This window comes from Panthera tigris, chromosome B4 (genome assembly GCF_018350195.1).
Source record: "Panthera tigris isolate Pti1 chromosome B4, P.tigris_Pti1_mat1.1, whole genome shotgun sequence".
Lineage (NCBI taxonomy): Eukaryota > Metazoa > Chordata > Mammalia > Carnivora > Felidae > Panthera > Panthera tigris.
In genome coordinates this window covers 66,603,666-66,624,218 of record NC_056666.1, presented here as the reverse complement: position 1 = coordinate 66,624,218, position 20,553 = coordinate 66,603,666, and the positions used below count along the sequence as shown (strand labels likewise).

General features: G+C 33.4%; 1 protein-coding gene across 2 annotated transcripts in view; it reads right to left on the bottom strand.

Annotated features, from left to right (window-relative positions):
* The window catches only part of CB4H12orf40 (chromosome B4 C12orf40 homolog), a 56,687-nt gene that overhangs the window by 32,377 nt on the left and 3,757 nt on the right, over positions 1-20,553 (bottom strand). For both annotated transcript variants that reach the window (XM_007090798.3, XM_042990805.1), the window contains exons 3-6: positions 16,209-16,341; positions 15,754-15,787; positions 14,454-14,642; positions 11,757-11,872 (exon numbers count right to left, since the gene is read on the bottom strand). In XM_007090798.3, coding sequence (XP_007090860.3) covers positions 11,757-11,872; positions 14,454-14,642; positions 15,754-15,787; positions 16,209-16,341 — 472 coding nt within the window. The remainder of the gene's footprint in view (positions 1-11,756; positions 11,873-14,453; positions 14,643-15,753; positions 15,788-16,208; positions 16,342-20,553) is intronic.

Below are 20,553 nucleotides of genomic sequence, written 5' to 3'. Positions count from 1 at the left end.
CCCATGTTGGGCTCTGCACTGACAGCACAAAGCCAGCTTGGGATTCTCTCTCTCCCTCTCTCTCTGCCCCATCCCCTGCTCGTGCTCACTCTAAACAAACAAATAAATAAACAAATAAAAAAAACTTTGGGGAAAAAAGGAAAATTCTTAAAATAATTAAATACTTAACCATCAATAAGTACAAAGGGTAAAAGAAATAAATAAAAAAGATAATTACAACAGTTATATAGATGCTACAAGATCACATGATGGAATAACTTGTGTTAGAAGTCCTGCATCAGATAGTTTGGTCAGGAAAGTCCCTAGTAAGGAAGTGATAAATAAGAGAAAGAAACAGAATGGCCAGACATGTGAAGAAAGGAGTAAGCATCATCAAGGGAATAGAATAAGCATAGATGTAAGACTGGCAGCACACTTAAGGAACAAAAAGAAAGGAATAAAGCTTGAATAGAATCAGTGAAAGAACACCTATGATATAAGGTTTTAAAAGAACCCAGAGTATACAAAACTTCACTTTTTTATTCAAGTATAATTACCATACAGTGTTATATTAGTTTCAGGTATAAATTATGATTCAATAATTCTATGCATACTCAGTGCTTATCACAGTAAATATACTCTTAATCTTCACCTATTTCACTCATCCTCCCCACCCATCCCTCTCTGGTAACCACCAATTTGTTCTCTAAATTTAAGTGTCTGGTTTCTTGCCCCTTTTTTTATTTGTTTCTTAAATCCCATATGAGTGAAATCATATGGTTTTGTCCTTCTCTGATTGACCTGTTTCACTCAGCATTATACTATCTAAATCCACTCATGTTGCTGCAAATGGCAAGATTTCCTTCTTTTTTATGGCGGGTAACATTCCATTATGGATATATACATACATCTTCTTTATCCAGTCATCTATGGATGGACACTTGGGTTGATTCCATAATTTACTATTGTAAATAATGCTGCAAGAAACATAGGGCCGCATATATCTTTTTGCATTAGTGTTTTAATTTTCCTTGGGTTAAGTACCCAGTGGTAGAATTACTGGATCATATGGATAGAGCTTTATTTGTTAAGAGAGCAATAAGAAACGCTGAAAGGTTCTACATACAAAAGTAAAACTGACTTGCATTTTGCCTTGAAAAATATGAGTTTCATTGTTAGCTGAATATAAATTTCAAAACTTCCAACTAGCCAGTATCAAGTAAGAGGAACTAGATTTCCCCTTTTAATTGACACAATTTAAAAAATTGGACAAAATACAGGACACAAAAGTTTTCAGACATCAACCATCTGGTAGAACAGGATAATGATCTTAGAGAGAGAGAGAGAGAGAGAGAGAGAGAGAGAGAGAGAGAGAGAGAGAGAAAACACAGCAAATGAGGTGAACCCTAGGATTGCTCCTAGCTTACTGCCTAAAGAGTATAAAAGCCACAAAACAGGGGTGACTGGGTGGCTCAGTTGTTAAGCATCTGACTTTGGCTCAGGTCATGATCTCACAGTTTGTGAGTTCAAGTCCCACATTGGGTGAGCATGAGCCCCACTTGAGGTAAAACACAAGTTCCGGTGAGCCCCACTTCTCTCTCTCTCTCTCCCTCTGTGCCTCACTCACTTGCACCCTCTCTCTCTCAAGAAAAAAAAAGCCACAAAATAAAAATAGACAACCCAGTCAGAGCTCACAGATTCCCTTTGTTGAAAAAAACAGAGCTAGACGTTCAGAAAGCATACAGAGAATAGAGTTCACAGGGCAAAGTATCATGAAGGAAAGTGCTTCAGAGAAAGAACTTTGGAGATCTACAGAGAGTTCTCAAATCTCCAGCTGAGTACTGATCAGCACATGCATAGGAAGTAATACCCAAGGCTGGGGTGTGGAAGGGGAATAAAACATCTAAAAGGAGAAGATGGAACAAGTCCAGAAACTCACACATAGATGGAAAATGTATTTCCATCAGCCAGAGTGGAAAACCTCATAATGCAAAAGGAATCAGAGTACTCAGAAGTGTACCTCAGCAGGGGGCAAAATTAACCATAGACTAAAGGCATATCTGGTCCCACTTAAAAAGTTAAAGCAAGCATCGGGGCACCTAAGTGGCTCAGTGGGTTAAGTGCCTGACTCTTAATTTGGTCTCAGATCATGATCTCACAATTCATGAGATTGAGACCTGTGTCGGACTCTGAACTGACAACACAGCCTGCTTGGGATTCTCTCTCCCTCTCTCTCTGCCCCTCCCCTACTTGCTCGTGCGCTCTTGCTCTCTCAAAATAAATAAACATTTAAAAAAATAGTTTTTAAGATAAGCCTCAATAAGATCATACTATTTTCAAGTAGCTGAACTGTATCAAGAAGAAAGCTTACAATAATTTATACAGATACAAAAATTTCCAGACACCCGAAGGACGAAATTCATAATGTACATAATTCAAACAAAATTACCAGGAATAGAAAGAAACCAAAAGTTACAACCCATAATGAGAAGAAAAATCGATTAGAAATAGACCAAGAAATGACACAAATGATAGAATTTGTAGACAAGGACATTAAAATAAGTTATTATGACTATATTCCCTATTTTCAAGAAGAAAGAGGAAAGACTAGGCATGTTGAAATAAATGCATGGAAGATATAAAGAAAAATTAAATCAAACGTCTATAGAGATGAAAACTATACTGAACAGATTTGAGAAGATCAAAGAATATACATCAAAGAATATACAATTAGTGAGTTTGAAGATAAAGCAATATAATCTATGTAAGGTGAAATAAAGGAAAAAATATTGAAAATATAAAAACAAAACATTAGCAAACTATGACACAACTTCAAGTGGGCTAACTTACATGAAATTTGTGTCCCAAAGACGAGAAAGAAATCAGAAAAAAAATATTTTAAAAGTTAATGGCTAAACTGTTTTCAAATTTGATAAAAATGGTAAGTTCACAGATTTAAGAAGCTCAACACAGCCCAAACACAAGAAATGGTAAGAAAATGAACATCCTAAGCAATGGATAAAATCCATAGTAGAAAGTCGATGGTAGAGAATACATGATGGAAAAATCTTAAAAACAGAAAAATTGTATACTGCATATACAGATATTAAAAATGACAGCACATTTCTTGTTGCAAAAATGCAAGTCAAAATACATCTTTCAAAAAGAATACAAGAGAGACAAATACACAAAAGATTAAAGAATTAATCACTAGCAGACCCTTTTAGAAGAAATATTAAAGGAAGTCTTTAGAAGGAAAATGGCACCAGATGGAAATCTAGATCTACACAAAATAATGAAGACCATCAAAAACAGTAAATTTGTACTTAAATATAAAAAACATGTTTTCTCATTTTTTAGCTCTTTTTACAGATAAGCAATAATATATTACTGTATCCGTAACATGTATGTAAGTAAAATATATGAATATAACTACACAAAGGCCAGAATGGAAAAATGGAAGCATACTATGTTATTATAGTATACTTGAAGTGGTAAAATTTTAAGATACTCTGTGATAAGTTAAAATATATACTATAAACTAAAGCAACCACTGAAAAACAAAACAGACATAACTAATAAGCCAAGAAAAAAAATAAATTAAGCCATTAAAAAAACCCACTCAAATTAAAAAAAGGTAGAAAAAGAGGAAAAATAAACAGATATGGGACAAATAAAAAATAATAAGAGAACCTATTGAAACCCTACCATATCAATAATCACAAAAAATGTAAACCACATTCTTGACCATAACACAAGTCTCAACAAATGTGAAAGGATTCAAGTCATACAAAGGATGTTTCCTGCCCACAATGGAACTAATTTAGAAAGATAACAGGAATGCCTTAGGATGTCTAGGAATCAAACAACAAATTTCTAACTAACTCATAGACTGAAAAAGAAATCAAAAGAAAAATTAGGAAGATATTTAACTGAATGAAAATTAAAACAAAACATATCAAAATTTGGAGAATACAGCAAAAGGACCAGTTAGTGGACAATTTACAGCACTAAAACACCTTTACTGGATAAGAAAAATGATCTCTGATGAATGACCTCAGCTTTCACCCTAGGTAAACATCTCTAAATAAGAATAATCTGGGGGTGGGGGGAGCAAAAAGATATATGCATTCCAATGTTCACTGCAGTATTATTTAGAATAGCCAAGATATGGAAACAACCTAGTGTCCATCGATGATAGATGAATGGATAAATAAGATGGGGAAAATATATATATATATGTATATATATATTTATATATATATATTTATATATATATATTTATATATATTTATATTTTATATATTATATATATATTTATATATATTTTTATATATATGTTTATATATATAATTTATATTTATATATAAATATATATATTATATATTTATATATTATATATATTTATATATATATTATATATATACATATAATATATATGTATATCTATTATATATATTCAATTCAATATATATATATATATATAATGAAATACTATTAGCTATAAAAAAGAATGAAATCTTGTCATTAACATGACAACATACATGGAACAGTAACAACATACATGGAACTTGAGGGTATTATGCTAAATCAAATAAGCCAGAGAAATAAAGAAAAATAACTTAATTTTACTTATGTACCTAAAAAATAAAGAAAAAAAACAAACAAGCAAACAAAACAAAACTAATGGATACGAAGAACAGACTGGTGGTTGCCAGAGGGGAGGGAAGTTGTGGAGTGGGTGAAATGGGTCAAGTTGGTCAAGAGGTAAAAAGTCCAATTATAAAATAAGTCAGTCGTGGGAATGTAATGGTGACTATAGCATGGTGACTATAGTCAATTAATATTGTATTGCGTACTTGAAATTTGCTAAGAGTTAAATCTTAGAAATTCTCAACATAAGAATTTTGTAACTTTGTATCCTGACAGATGGTAACTATACTTATTGTGATTATTGTACAATGTATACAAATATTTAATTACACTGTACCTTAAACTACTATAATGTTACAGGCCAATTATACTTCAATTTAAAACAGGAAAAAGAAGGGAAAGACATAACTTATCTGTATTAGCAAGGAGAGAAAAGACATCACTACAAATGTTAAAAATTTTAAATACATAACAAGAGATTATTATTAATTTCCAGTCAATAAATTCTACAACATAGATAAAACATAGATATAATCCTTGTATGACAAACTACCAAATTTCACTCAAAGAAAAAATATTCAGACTAGCCTTGTATTTAGTAAAATATGGAAATTATAGTTTTTAAAAAAACCTTCCCACAAAAAAAGACTCCATACCAATTGGCTTCATTGATGAACTCTATCAGACATTTGAGGAAGAAATTGTATCAATTCTACATAAACCTTCAGAAAATTACACATTAGGGAATACATCCCAAGTCACCCTACTACATCAACGTTAGGCTGATTTCAAAACCAGACAAAGTTATCACAAGGAAAGAAATATAGAAAATAATAACCCTCATAAAGATTAATGCAAAAATTCCTAATAAAATTTTAGCAAATCAAAAACAAGAATGCATAACAACGATAGCATGCTATAACAAGTGGAGTTTATCTCCTGAATACAAAGCTTATTTAACATTCAAAAATTAATCAATATGGGACAGACTCTTGGAGTAAGTGAAGTCTGGCAAATCCTGTCGCCCAAAAGCAATGACAGAAACAGGTAACACTTGCAGAAACAATCATTTCAGAATCTGGAGAGTAACCAAGGCATACAATAAACTGAGAAGCAGTACTTCAAGAAAAAATACGAAACCTTAACAGTGAACACTTACCACTGTGGAGCCCTGGGAAGTTACCTCCCTCCCACCCCCAGCTCCATGGCTGATAGCTCTACCAATGCTTAGTAGTCTAGGAAGGAAGACAGAGGAGCCCCATGCCCAGGGAATTTGCCAAAAATAACATTACCTTGGTGGCAAGCCCTCAGGAAAGCCCATCACCATAGCTAACTGAGGTTGCTATATTTGGAGCAAGCAAAAAACCATCCAGAAATTTCATAGGGAGATCGAGAAAACTCCCAAATACCCCAGCAGTCTGAAAGGCTGCATACATGTGTAAAGCTGTATACACACTCAAGAGAGGGCATCAGGTATCTACTCATCCCTGACTGAATGTGAGTTCTTGCACACAGAAAAAAAGCCTTATTAGCTCAATATGTTTAAACACAACCTCCAAGCAATCATTGGTTGACCTCTAAGCATTGGTTAGAGGGAAATTTACAGTTTTAAATACTTATATTAAATCAGAAGAAAATATCAAATCAGTAAGTTAAAGTTACACTTTAAGAATCTACAAAATACACACACACACACACACACACACACACACACACACACAAAGGACAAACTAAACCCAAAGCGAGCAGAAAAAGGAAATTAGGAGCATTAAGACAGAAATCAATGGAATGGAAAACAGAAAAATAACAAAGAAAGCAAATGAAATGCAAAACTTAGTTCTTTAAAAATATCAATAAAATCTTTAGCTATATTGACCAAGAAAGAAAAAGAAGAAATACACAGATCTAGAATTAAAGAAGGGACATCACTACCAACTTTAAGGAAATTAAAAGGTTTTCAAGGAAATACTATAAACAACTTTATCACACAGCTAACAAATTACACAACTTAGATGAAATGAATAAATTCTTAGAAAAACACACATTGCCACAATTGACTCAAGAAGAAATTAGAAAACCTAAAGACATTAAAAAATATATATAGTAGTTAAAAGTCATCCCATTAAGTAAAGCAGGTGCAAAAACATTTAAGGAAAAAATATAAATCCTCCACAAATTCCTTCAATAGAGGACACATTTTCCAACTCACTCTACCGTAAAGTCAGTATCAACTTTAGTACCAAAGCCAAAAACATCACAAGAAAAAAATCAGACCAATTTCTTCACGAACAGAGATGTAAAAATTATCAACAAAATAATAGCAAACCAAATCCCACAAGATATGAAGAGGATTATATACCAAGATCAAGCAGCTTTTATCCCAGGAACCTAAGGTGGTTTAACTTTTGAAAATAAAGTAATATACAATATATTAATAGAATAAAAGAAAAAAACCTACAAGATAATCTCAAGAGACACAGAAAGAACATTTGACAAAATCCATGCTAAAAACTTTCAAAGAACTAGGGATAGAAGGGAATTCCCTAACCCTGATAGAGGGCACCTACTAAAAACCTACAACTGACATCATGATAGTGTAAGGCTAAATGCTTTTCTCTAAGACTGGGAATAATACAAGTATGCCCACTCTTGCCTTGCTTGTTTGCTATTCAACACTATACTAGAGATTCTAGTCACTGCAGTCAGCAAGAAAAAGAAGTAAAAGGCATCCAGACTGAAAAACCATTAAAAATATCTCTATTTATAGACAACATAATCCAGTAATAGTGAAAAACCTAAAGAATCTACAAAACCACTAGTAAAACTAATAATGAGTTCAACAAGGTCACAGGAGACAAGATCAATCTTAAAAAATTAATTGTATTCCTATATACCAGCAAAGAACAATTCAAAAATGAAACTAAGAAAATAATACCACTCACAAAAGCATAAAAATAATAAAATGCTTAGGAATAAATTTAGCCAAGGAAGCACAAGGCTTTATTGAACACAATACATTACACTAAGAGAAATTAGAGATTAAATACAATGGAATATTGTTCAGCCATAAAAAAATAAGGAAATCCTGACATTTGTGACAATATGGATGAATATGAATGACATTACGCTAAGTGAAATAAGCCAGACACAGAAATATAAATACCATGTGACCTCACTTATATGTGGAATCTAAAAAGTCACATTCCAAGAAGCAAAGAGCAGAACTGCCAGAGGCTGGGGAAGGGGGTGGGGGGCGGGGGTGGAAATGGGGAGATATTAGTCAAAGGGTACAAACTTCCAGTTAAAACACAAGTAAGTTATATTTGTCACTAATGTACAACATAGGGGCTAGAATAATACATTACATATTTGGAATCTGTTAACAGAGCATCTCTTACATAGACTTAACACACACACACACACACACACACACACACACACACACACACACACAAAGGTAACTACATAAGGTGATGAATATGCTAGTTACCTTGACTGTGGTAATCATATCACAACATATATGTATATCAAATCATCATGTTGAACACCTTAAACATACGACTTATTTGAATTTATTTTTGTCAGTTATATCTCAATAAAACTGTGGGGGCTGGGGAGAGAGAACATTTCAAGCATACTGGAAGGTTTTCTCATGCTCCTCCAAGTTTATAACTCCCAACAGTAACCACCATTCTGTTTGCTGTCACCATACATTAATCAAGGCTGTCTTTGGACTTCATATACATGGAATTATACAATGGTCCTCTTTGGTATGGAGTTTCATCCATGTTGTTACTTGCTACTGCATGTTATCAGTAGTCCATTCTTTTCCATTTCTGTGTATTATTCCATTATATGATTATATAATACTCTATTCTTTGTATTGAAGTAGAGTTGACACACAATGTTTCACTAGTTGCACGTGTACGTATAATATTTTTTTAATGTTTATTTTTGAGAGAGAGACAGAGAGAGACAGAGAGCATAAGCAGGGGAGGAGCAGAGAGGGAGACACAGAATCTGAAGCAGGCTCCAGGCTCCAAACTGTCAGCACAGAGCCCGATGTGGAACTTGAACCCACGAACCGAAAGATCATGACCCAAGCTGAAGTTGGATGCTTAACCAACTGAGCCACCCAGACACCCCTTTAATATTCTATTCTTAATGGACATCTGGAACAGTTCAAATTTAGGATTACTATGAAGAAAGCTTCATTCATATTACTATGAATGAAATCTGCATTCAAAAAAAAAAAAAGAAACTAATAGGAAAAACAATTCATGCTTGTGGATTGGAAGAATCACTAATTTTAAAATCACAATTTTCCCCAAGTTGATCCCCAAATTCCAAGTGGGCTTGCTTTCTCTCTCTTGCTCTTTTTCTTTTTTTCTTTTTTTAAATAGAAACTGACAGGCTGATCCTATAACTTAGATGGAAATGCAAAGACCTAGGAGCCAAAACATTTTGCAAAAAGAAGAACAAATTAAAGGACTAATGTAGTTCCCAATTTCAAAACTTACAATACAGCTATAGTAATAAAGACAGCATGGCACTAATATAAAAGCAGACATGATTGATCAATGGAATGGAACTGAGATTCCAAGGGAAAAATAAATTACATTTTTCGGTGAACTGACTTTCAACAAAGGTGCCAAAACAATTCAGCGGGGAAAAGATTTTCTTTCCTTTCCACAAATGTAAATGATGAATTTTGAAATTCACTTCACACCATATATAAAAATTAACTCAAAATGGATCACAGATTTAAATGTGAGATCTAAAACTACAAGACAGGAGAAAACCTTCATGACCCTGGTTTAAGCAAAGATTCGTTAGCTATGACACCATATGCAAGATTCATAAATGAAAAAATTAATAAACTGGATTTCAATCAAAATCAAAACCTTTTTTTACTTCAAAAAGAAAATTACAGAAATAAAAAGGGTAAGCATTTCACCAAAGATATGCAAATAGCTAATAAGCACATGAAAAGCTGTGAACATCATTAGTTGTTAGGGAAATGTAAAATTAAAACCACAATGAGATACATGTATCCAGCCTTTTCAAAAGCTTACATTATGCCACTTCGCTTTTATGAAAGGATCTACGTTAGTACCTATTTTTACTAACCCAAGGAAATCTGAAAAGGATTTTTGCTTTTACAAAAAAAAAAAAAGGTGAAAAGTGAAAACAGCTGTCAGTCAGTGTTTGTTCTGCAGCAAGCTGTCAGAGACGCGGCATGCACACGGTACCCTGAGCAGCAAGAGTGGCACTGCCAGGCTCCTTCCCCAGAACTACACCCAGCATCTCAGCATCAAGCTACTGCAGCTTTGAACTGTGTCTGCGCGCATCTGTGCCTTATCCCAATTTATTTTGTGCATCATTGACAAGATGTGTCCTAAGGTATTAGAAAAACCTAAGGGAGATTATTTTTGGGGGTCTGGGAAAGCTCCAAAAATTTTCCATATAAGTTAATTGTAATTGCTTCTTTGCTTTACAACACCATTTCAATTTATGAAAGGTTTCATAGGAATGCTCTGCTTTCAGATAGAGGGAGAAAGCTGTACTACTACTGACTAAATCTTAGAAGACTGACTGTACCAACTGTGTCAACGAAGTGTTGCAACTGGAACTTTCATACATTGCTGACAGGAATGTAAAATGATTCAAATCACTCTGGAAAATAGTCTGTTGGTTCCTTAAAAAAAGTTACATATACACCTATCATATGACCCAGCCATTCCACTTGCAGATATTTACCCAAGAGAAATGAAAGCATATGTCCAAAGACTTTTATATGAACTTTCATAGCAGCTTTGTTTGGAATAGCCAAAATTGGAGGGGAAAAAACCCAAATGTCCATCAACAGATGAATAAATTGTGCTGTGTCCATACAATGGAATACTACTCTGCAATAAAAAGGAATGAATATCAATGTACACAACAAACAACATAGAAGAATCTCAAAATAATTATGCTGAGTGAAAGAAACTAGACCAAAAAGACAACGTACTATATGATGCCACTTACATAAAGTTTTAGAAAATACAGACTAATTAATACAGACTAATAGAAAGCAGATCAGCAGTTGCCTTAGGCTGAGAGTAAGGGATGTGAAGTGGCCAGAGGAAGATTACAAAGATGCCCAAAGAAACTACCAATGATGATGAATATGTTCATTATATTTGATACAGGTCAAAATTTAGCAAAGTGCACATTTTAGATAAATTCAGTTTGTTGCACGTTGATGATACATCAATAGAACTGTAAAAAAATAATAATAATAAATGGATCTCAGGACAGAGAAAACAAAAAGAACTGTTATGTGGCTATTACAATTATCCAGGCTATAGTCAGTAGTGGCTTAGACTGGGATGGAACCTCTTGAGGTAGAAATGTGAGTAGTTAACTTTAAAGTTTATTAAAGTACAGAAGTGGCAATACTTTGTTGATGTAACAGATATTGGCAGTTGAAGGAAAGGAAGCAATCAAGGACAACTTTAATTTTGGTGTAAGCAGGTGAGTGAACAGTAGTGTCATTTACTAAAATGAGGAATACTGGGATGGGATTACAGAGTCAAGGTTTCTCACCACGATTACCAAGAGTGATTCAAACTGGTTTTACAAGTTTAATGGATTTTAAAACAATGAGCCAGGATTTATATACAAATAGCTAGAAAATAAAAGTGGGGCACTGATCAACTACCACAAATATGAAAAATAAATATGTTTATGATACAGAAAAAGAACTAGCAATTTATGGATGTTATAAAACAAATGCAAACACGTTGGCTCAAAAGAGCTTTTTTAAATAATTGAAAGGTAGACTGTGCACATTAGAAAATAATTACTTAAAACTATTTTAATTAAATGCTTATTTAACTTCCAGTGTTTTTTCTAGAAGTATTACTTAGGTTTGTCTACATTTCTAAAAAAATGTGTCCATTAAAATCAAATTAATACTCAAAGAATGCTGCAGCCTCTTTATTTCCTTCAAAGACTGCTTTCCTGGACGCCTGGCTGGCTCAGTTGGTAGAGAATGTGACTCTTGATCTCAGGGTTGTTAAGTCTGAGCCCCATGTTTTGTGTAGAGATTACTTAAAAAATTAAAAATCTTTGCTTACCTGTTTAATCTTTCGAATAATGACCCAAATTGTGCTGTTTTATATGATGGACTGAGAGCATCTTGATTTTCATTTAATTTGGAAACCAAACTATTAGAATAATTAACTTTAATGAGCTGAAAAAAGAAAGAAGAATCTGCCAAAATGGTAAATGTACATATACACAATTTAAATTATTTACCATAAAATACCATTCAAGTGGATCTCTATATGCAAATAAAAAAAAGTCTTTTCTGGTTTAAAAGAAAGTAATTGTGTCCTTATTGAAAACAAAATAATGTGCTAGCAATAAAAGCAATACCGGTATTTACATGATTATTAAAATACAGAACTGATACTATGAGGAGTACCATTTTCTCAGAGGTTAACAAATATATATATTTTTTACCACCTTACACACCTGTCAGAATGACTAACATTAACAACTCAGGCAACAACAGATGTTGGCGAGGATGCGGAGAAAGAGGATCTCTTTTTGCGTTGTTGGTGGGAATGCAAGCTGGTGCAGCCACTCTGGAAACAGTATGGAGGTTCCTCAAAAAATTAAAAATAGAACTACCCTATGATCCAGCAATTGCACTCCTAGGTATTTATCCAAGGGATACAGGTGTGCTGTTCAAAGGGACACATGCACCCCCATGTTTATAGCAGCACTATCAATAATAGCCAAAGTGTGGAAACAGCCCAAATGTCCACAGATAGATGAATGGTTATATACAATTGAGCAAATTGTCTCTGACAGAAAATAATTTGTCTAAAAAAAAAAAAAAAAACTAGCTGTACTTATCTGTTTTTTCCATTTACTGAGTAATTTTAGAATGCTACTTTAATCTTTCTGAATATCAGTATCATTGAGTCCAAAATGGGGAACATATGGAAAAACTTGTGGAACCAGATGAGGTAATCCATGTGTTAATATGGATGGTACCATATAATGTATGACATTACAGTGGCCCAACACTAATCTATCCAGTAATAATAATTTATATTTGTAACACATTTTACTTATTAGCCATGAAACATAGAAATGAGAAGTCCAAAGACAACCAATGACAGAAAGTCAGTAAAAAACAAAACAAAATGAAACAAGGGAAAACAAAAGAGATATTCAGAAAAAGAGGGGGAGTCAAAAGTCAGGGAGAGATAGAAGTAATGTCTGGAAATACATCTCACATCTCAGTTTCAAAGAAACAGTGACAGAAATGCAGGGACAAAGTCATCTCATGAAGTGAGAAACAAAAACAGACCAAAAGAGAAGAGAATACTATATGTTGGCTCTATACTACTTTTTCAAAGACCAGCAAGCCAAAGCCTACTTCTTCTTCTAGCCTGTTTTTTCAACTCATTTTTGTTTTACAGTTCCATTTTAATTCTTCTCATTTTTTTCGAAACCACTCCAAATAAGCAATTAAAGAGTTCTCTAATACTTCACAATGTGACACTACATCCTGGACAAGAACATTAGCCTCTCTCTTTAATTTTCTCTTCTGGGTATTAAGTATATTATTATTTACCCCTCTGGAGATAATCACTAACCTGCAGCCTAAAAGCAAAGATTATTTAAGTAGAGATTACAGAGAGTTTTATTCTCTCTATCCCATAATCTATCTAGGATGCACATTTTAGTCTTATAAAATGCAAACTAATAACTAAATGGTTTTTATTGTATCATTCCAAAGTTAATGGATCCTTATATTAGTAAGGATAACATATCACTGGAATATAATACTTCATTTTCTCTTCTCTGGAAAACAGAAAACATATTTTAATAAATATCTTAATAAAACTGAATCATATCATTATATATTATATATAACACACCATATATAACTATAATTTATAAAATTGCAATTACAAATTTATAAATTATAAATTCATTTATAAGTGACAAATACAGAAATATGGCATAAAACCAGTGCATGCTAAAAAAAAATGGGAAAAATTCAAAACTAAATATTGCCATTAACAAGACATCATGTTTATATAACCATTTCCCCCCACTACCACTATACATTAGTATAATACATAATTTTATTTATTTTTTTAAAACTCTCTATATAATCTAATAAAATGACTACTTGTATGGCCTATGGCAGATATATTTAAGAATTTTAAACTCTGGATGTTTTTAGATTTTTAATTTTAGAGAATTCACTGACAGAACATTTTAGCACTACACATCTCTATCTATACAAAAAGATTTGTATAGTTTGAATTCAAGTGCACATAACCAGTTGTCACCTGTCAAATCATAAAAAAGAATCAAGCCATCCCAACTCCTAATTTAATGGATTACCATGACATCACTGAGATTATGTACTGCTCTTCATAGGGTCCTTTCCATATCATACAAATTGGGCCACCATGACATCACCAACTAGTCATTTACTGTGATTACCATCATCAGCTCTTATATACTCATACTGAACTATTTTCAATTTCACTGTCAATTATTTTATAAAAGGATGATGATTTCAAATATTTTTAAGGAACATTCCAGTTTTTGAATTCATAATCTTTTACAGTGCAGACAATTAAATTTTGACCAAAGAGGAATTATTATACCTGACATCCTAAATTGGCTATATCTATAGCAATTCACAACCATTATTTTTTAAATCCATCAGAACAGAAAAAAAAGAGCATTTCATAAAAATACAATAATATAAAATGCTAAGTCTAGTGATTTAAATGTACCTGCTCATCCTGCTTTTTTTCATATGCAACTTTCTGAGGACTAGGTGCTGTTCTGGGAATGAAATTTTGTTTTGTAATGTTTCTGTTAGAAGATAACTCTGCTGCGAAGGATGGTGGAGTAAAACTGCAATTTTCTATTCTGTTGAACTGAGGTTCAAACATTCTTTCTGAGTCCATTACTTGTGACAACTATAGGAAAAGAAGATACAACCATTCGATTTGCCAAAATATATAAACTAGAAAAGAGGAAAGTCAAATAGAAGTGGAAAATGTCATGGACTGCAGAAGAAGTTCCAAGGAAAAGTAAGTCATCAGTAATTAACAAGATTTCTTAAGACGAGAGAGGTTAAGACATGATAGGTTATCAACTAAAATTGTACTTAAGAGCTCCTTTCCGTCTGCCTTTCTTACTACTGATCCACCCTCAAGTTTCATGCCATCTCCAAATGACAGGAAATTTGAGTTTCACTGACCCACAATTCAGGTAAAAAGATTTCCAAAAGATTTTGGTATCACTGCCATTCTCTGATGTAGTTTAATTTTGGCAATTCAAAGCAAAGAAAGATAATAATGTAGCATTAAACCTTAAAATTTCAAGCTTTAATCACAATCTATAGATTTTCTAATTGATTAAAATTTTATTTACTAAAAAATCACTTGCAATACATTGAAAAAAATAATCTTGAGACCAGTGGAAATATTGAAAATAATTTGATATAAAATAATCCAGTCACTATGCTAGAAGAGAGGAATTTCTCAGCTTATCATATTAACCCAAATCAGGAATCCCCAAATGAATTATCCTTTGTAGCTCATCAGTAACAAGGAGAATCAATTGTTATATACACAGAGGACTAATCTACATTACTAGAACTCCAAAGGGTTCCTCATAAACAATCAGTTAAAATATTCTTAAGGTATAATTTTCTCATATTGAAAACTTTAGGGGCGCCTGGGTGGCTCCATTGGTTAAGCGTCCAACTTTGGCTCAGGTCATGATCTCACGGTTTGTGAGTTCAAGCCCCACATCAGGCTCTGTGCTGACAGCTCAGAGCCTGGAGCCTGCTTCGGATTCTGTGTCTCCCTCTCTCTCTCTGCTCCTCCCCCGCTCATGCTCTGTCTCTCTCTCTCCTTCAAAAATAAAAAATAAAATTAAAATAAAAAAAAAACTTTAAAAATAATTTAAGACTGTAAACAAAATTTTAAAGGACAATTTTCTCTGATATTTGAAAAATTTATATCATTTGATGGTATGTCACGATTGTTAAAGTAACTTAAAAATTTTTGTTTTAAATCTCACCTGAACTGGGGCAAGTTCTTTCTTGTTGCCTAGTCTTTGATAGTACATACAAATGAAAAGAAAATGTTAAGGTTAAAAAAAATAGCTGGCAATAAACTTATCTTTTTCTATATATTTAAAATGCATAGTTGTATACAAATACACAAAAACATATAGAACTCTAAATCATTCTCTAATTTTATAAAAATTATATTATTACTCAAGAGACATTTTTAGGATAAGGAAAGTCAAACTACACATAAAATACATAGTATAAACATTAGCTCATTTGATAAAGGTCTTAATAGTTTAATAATACTGTTAACAGCCAAACCAAAAAAAAAAAACAAAAACAAAAAAAAAACCAAACAAACAGCTAGAAAAGTAAGTCCTTTGTACATTTTCCAATGAATAAAACAGTACTGATAATGACCTGTTTAAATACCTAAATAATATACAACCTAGATAAAACCTACTTGTTTTCTACATCATCAATGCAGAGCTTAGATGGTATATAGTGAGGTGACATTGGAAGTTCTAAATCATGCTTTCTTAAGGGCATTTTTATATCTCTATGCATATTCACATGGGTTGGTTTTCTCACAGTTTCTATAATGAAAAAAATTATAAGAAATAAGAATAAAATCTTTTAAAAACAATGTTTGATATACAATGTTCATTAAATAAATGTACATCTTAGAAATCTACTAAAACTACCTATATTCTATATGTACTAGAAGTCATTACAGCACTAAAAACTGTCATAAATAATTCAAATCATCTCTTTTTCATCATCTTACATAGTCCTCATAAAAAGGGCCATAATAATTCAGTTCTATTGTTTTCTTCTCCCAAAACTTCCTTGACCCCCCAACTATATCAGATGCTATGTAATACATGTCCATACCACTACATATGTTCTCTATTATAGCACTTACAGCAGTTTATTGTACTTCATTAACTCTATCTCTCTTAATGGATTTTTTTTAAGTAGGCTCCACTGCAGGGCTCGACCTCACAACTGTGAGATCATGACCTGAGCCAAAAATCAAGAGTCAGTCACTCATGGGGCACTTGGGTGGCCTAGTCGGTTAAGCATACTCAACTTACTGAGCATTCAGGTGCCCCTAGATTTTTAAACTTGATAGAAACATAAGTCTTTTCTCTCCTTATACAAGATATCACGATTTGGTCTGCTCAGTACTTTTAACTACTTTCCTTTTCTGAAAAATGCTTTTTACATACACACCAGCTATATGGTTTGCATAGAGAACTTCCTATCTTCCTATAAAACCCTGTCTCTAGAAAAATGATTGATTTAGGGGCAGCCATCTGACCCAAGATGAATCAATAATAGGATCACATCCTTGTGGTTATAAATAATCGTTCCAGTGCTAGGACCTGGCACCAATAGGGCAAGGTAGTATCCTTTCAGTAAAATTTTAAAACTCAGAACCAAGCAACAACTCTCAGTGTTTCCCTTGTGGCAAAACAGGAGAGATGAACAATATTACTTTTTTAAGGTCAAGTTTTAAGCCTAAATGAAAAAGACAACCTGAGAGAATTAAGTTAATATCTAAAATGAGAAAAAAATCTTGATGATATTCAAGTCCCTGATTCTAGCAGTGGCCCAGCGGCACCAGTGCCTTCTTTTAGTAAAGAGTCTTAATCTATTCAGGCTGCACTAACACAATGCCATAGATTGGGTGGTTATAAACAACAGAAATTAATTTCTCAGTCTGGAAATTGGCAGTCCAAAATCAAAGTGTTCTCAGATTCAGGGTCTGGTGACAGCCTCAGTCCTGGTTCAGCGAAAGCTGTCTCTTCACTGTGTCCTCACACAGTGAAAGAAGCAAGAAGAACTCTCTGGGGTCTCCTTTTAAAAGCACTAATTTCATTCATGAGGGCTCCAACATCATGACCTAATCACTTTCTAAAGGTCCTCCTCCTAATACCATCACTAATAAACTTTTGCTTTTGTAGGGAAGGAAAAATATGTTTTTCCTCTACTCTTCTAAATTCTCAGCTAGGGACTCTATAACAGAAGACAAATTAATAAATAAACTTCATACAAATGAAGAGTTTTATTAAATAAATCTACTGAATAAATTTTAAATGGAAAACTTTATAAAGAAATAGAGACCCAAGTAAGTGGTTAAACCTGAGCACTTTTATACTAGGTTTGATGAAGAGTGGAAAGTAGTGGGAAAATGTGATTGAACAAAAAAGGGTATGAACTAAGTGAAGCATAATAAATGTTCCTCAAAAACAGCAAGGCTTGTTTGTTCAGATTGTTCTCGGCGTCCCTCTGTCTTGGAGATAAAGACGTTCCTTTCCTCAAGGTATAGGGAGGACAGTTCTCAAATGAGAATCCTTCCTGTTTCTCTGCTGCTTCTCAAATTCCTTCTGCTTAGAATAGTCAGTATGCCAAGGTGCCTTATTTTTGGGCAGTGTGCCCTGACCCCATCACTTTCTATTCTATTCCTAGCATCCAATATACTTCTTAGGGTAAGTACTCAATAAACATGTTGAATATATAAATGAAAAGAAAGTGAAGGAGAAAGGAAATATATGAAGGTAAATAAATCACTGGACAGCCTCATGAAAAATAAACTGGTCCCCTATCTTACACCATACACAAATTCACCTCAAGATGGGTTAAAAAGTTCAACATATGACCTAAAACCATAAACCTCCTAGAAGAAAACATAAGAGGTAAGTTCCTTGACATCAGTCTTGGAGATGATTTTTTTTTGGATTTGACACCAAAAGCAAACAAACATGTGAAACTATATCAAACTAAGAAGCATGGAGCTAATCAGGGCACCTGGATAGCTCAGTCAGTTGAGCCTCCAACTTTGGCTCAGGTCATAATCTCGTGGTTCGTGGGTTCAGGTTCAGCATTGGGCTCTGTGCTGACAGCTCTGTGCTGACAGCTTAGAGCCTGGAACCTGCTTCAGAGTCTGTGTCTTCCTCTCCCTCTCTGTCTCTGCCCCTCCCCTGCTCACGCTCTGTCTGTCTCTCTCTCAAACATAAACATTTAAAAAAATTAAAAAGCATGGAGCTAAAATGTACTATGTTAAGTGAAATAAGTCAGAGAAAGACAAATACCATATGATTTCACTCATATGTGGAATTTAAGAAATAAAACAGATGAACATATGAGAAGGGGGGGAGGAAGAAGAGAGAAGGAAACAAACTACAAGAGACTCTTAACAATAGAGAACTGAGGGTTGATGGAGGGATGTGGGTGAATAATGGGTATTAAGGAGGGCACTTGTGATGAGCACTGGGTGTTATATGATGAACTCTACTCCTGGAACCAATATTGCACTGTATGGTAACTAAAATTTAAATAAAAACAAACAGACAACAAAAAACGAAAACTCTTCTGCACAGCAAAAAAAATCTTTCCCAAAATGAAAAGACAAACTATGCAATGGGAGAATATATCTGCAAATCATTTATCTGATAAGGTTCAATATACAAAATATATAATGAACTCATACAACTCTTAGCCAAAAATGAACAAGCTAATTTTGTAAATGGGCAGTGAAACTGAATAGACATCTTTCCAAAGAAGACATACAAATGGTCAACAGGTACATGAAAAGATGCTCAACATCACTCATCTTCAGGGAGATGCATATCAAAACCACAATGAGATATCAACCCATACCTGTTAGAATGGCTATCATCAAAAAGGCAAGAGATAAACAAGTGCCAGCAAGGATGTAGAAAAAGAGAACTCTTGATTGCTGTTGGTAGGAATGTAAATGGATGGAGCTACTACAGTGAACATAATGTATGTTCCTCAAAATATTAAAAGTAGAACTACCATAGGACTCAGGAATCCCACTTCTGAGTATATATTGAAAGGAAATGAAAAGAGCATCATATGGAGATACCTGCACTCCCATGTTCACAGGAAAATTATTCACAATAGCCATGATATGGAAATAAGTTCAGTGTGTGTCAATGGATGAATGGGTAAAGAAGATGTGGTATACACATATGACAAAATATTCTTCAGCCATGAAAATGAAGGAAATCCTGCCATTTGTGACAACTTGGATGGACCGTAAAGGCATGTTAACTGAAGTAAGCTACAGAAAGACAAATAATGCATGGTATCACTTACATATGGAATCTAAAAAAGTCAAATTCATAGAAACGGAGTAGAAAAGTGGATGCTGGGGGCTAGGGGCTGTGGAGTAGGGGAAATACAGGTTTGCAGAGGGTGCAAACTTTCAGCTATAAAATCAATAAACATCATGACTGTGGCTGATAACACTGTATTACGTTAAGTGAAGAAAAAGAAGGTAAATACATCAATCATATTTACAACAAAAAATTTTATTGCTAAAATCCATAAATAGTATATTTACTTTTAAAGTATAACTAAATTTCCTTGTGTAAACCGTCATCTGCAGAGTAAGATACAAAAATGGCAGAGAAAGGAAAAGAGGATATACTAACAGTAGTTATAAGCAATTTCTATCCTCCTTTATGAACAGTCTTATTTCTTAGGCTCTCATTTTAGCACTTATCTTGAAGATTAAATATCGCACACAAGTTCCCTTGAGACAAAAATATACTCTGTCTAAACTTTTTATTTACTTGAAGACTCTAAACATAGGCAAATGAACTTTGTTTTGAAGTATTAGGCTACTATAGTTAACATTCTAAGAATGCCTAAGAAATTATTCAAGTTGTGATATATGAAACTAATCATTAATGGAAAAACCTTTTTCAGTGCCTCCTTTCAAACAAATTCTCTAAATACTGTAAGACAGTAAAGACATTTATTCCCTTAGCCCT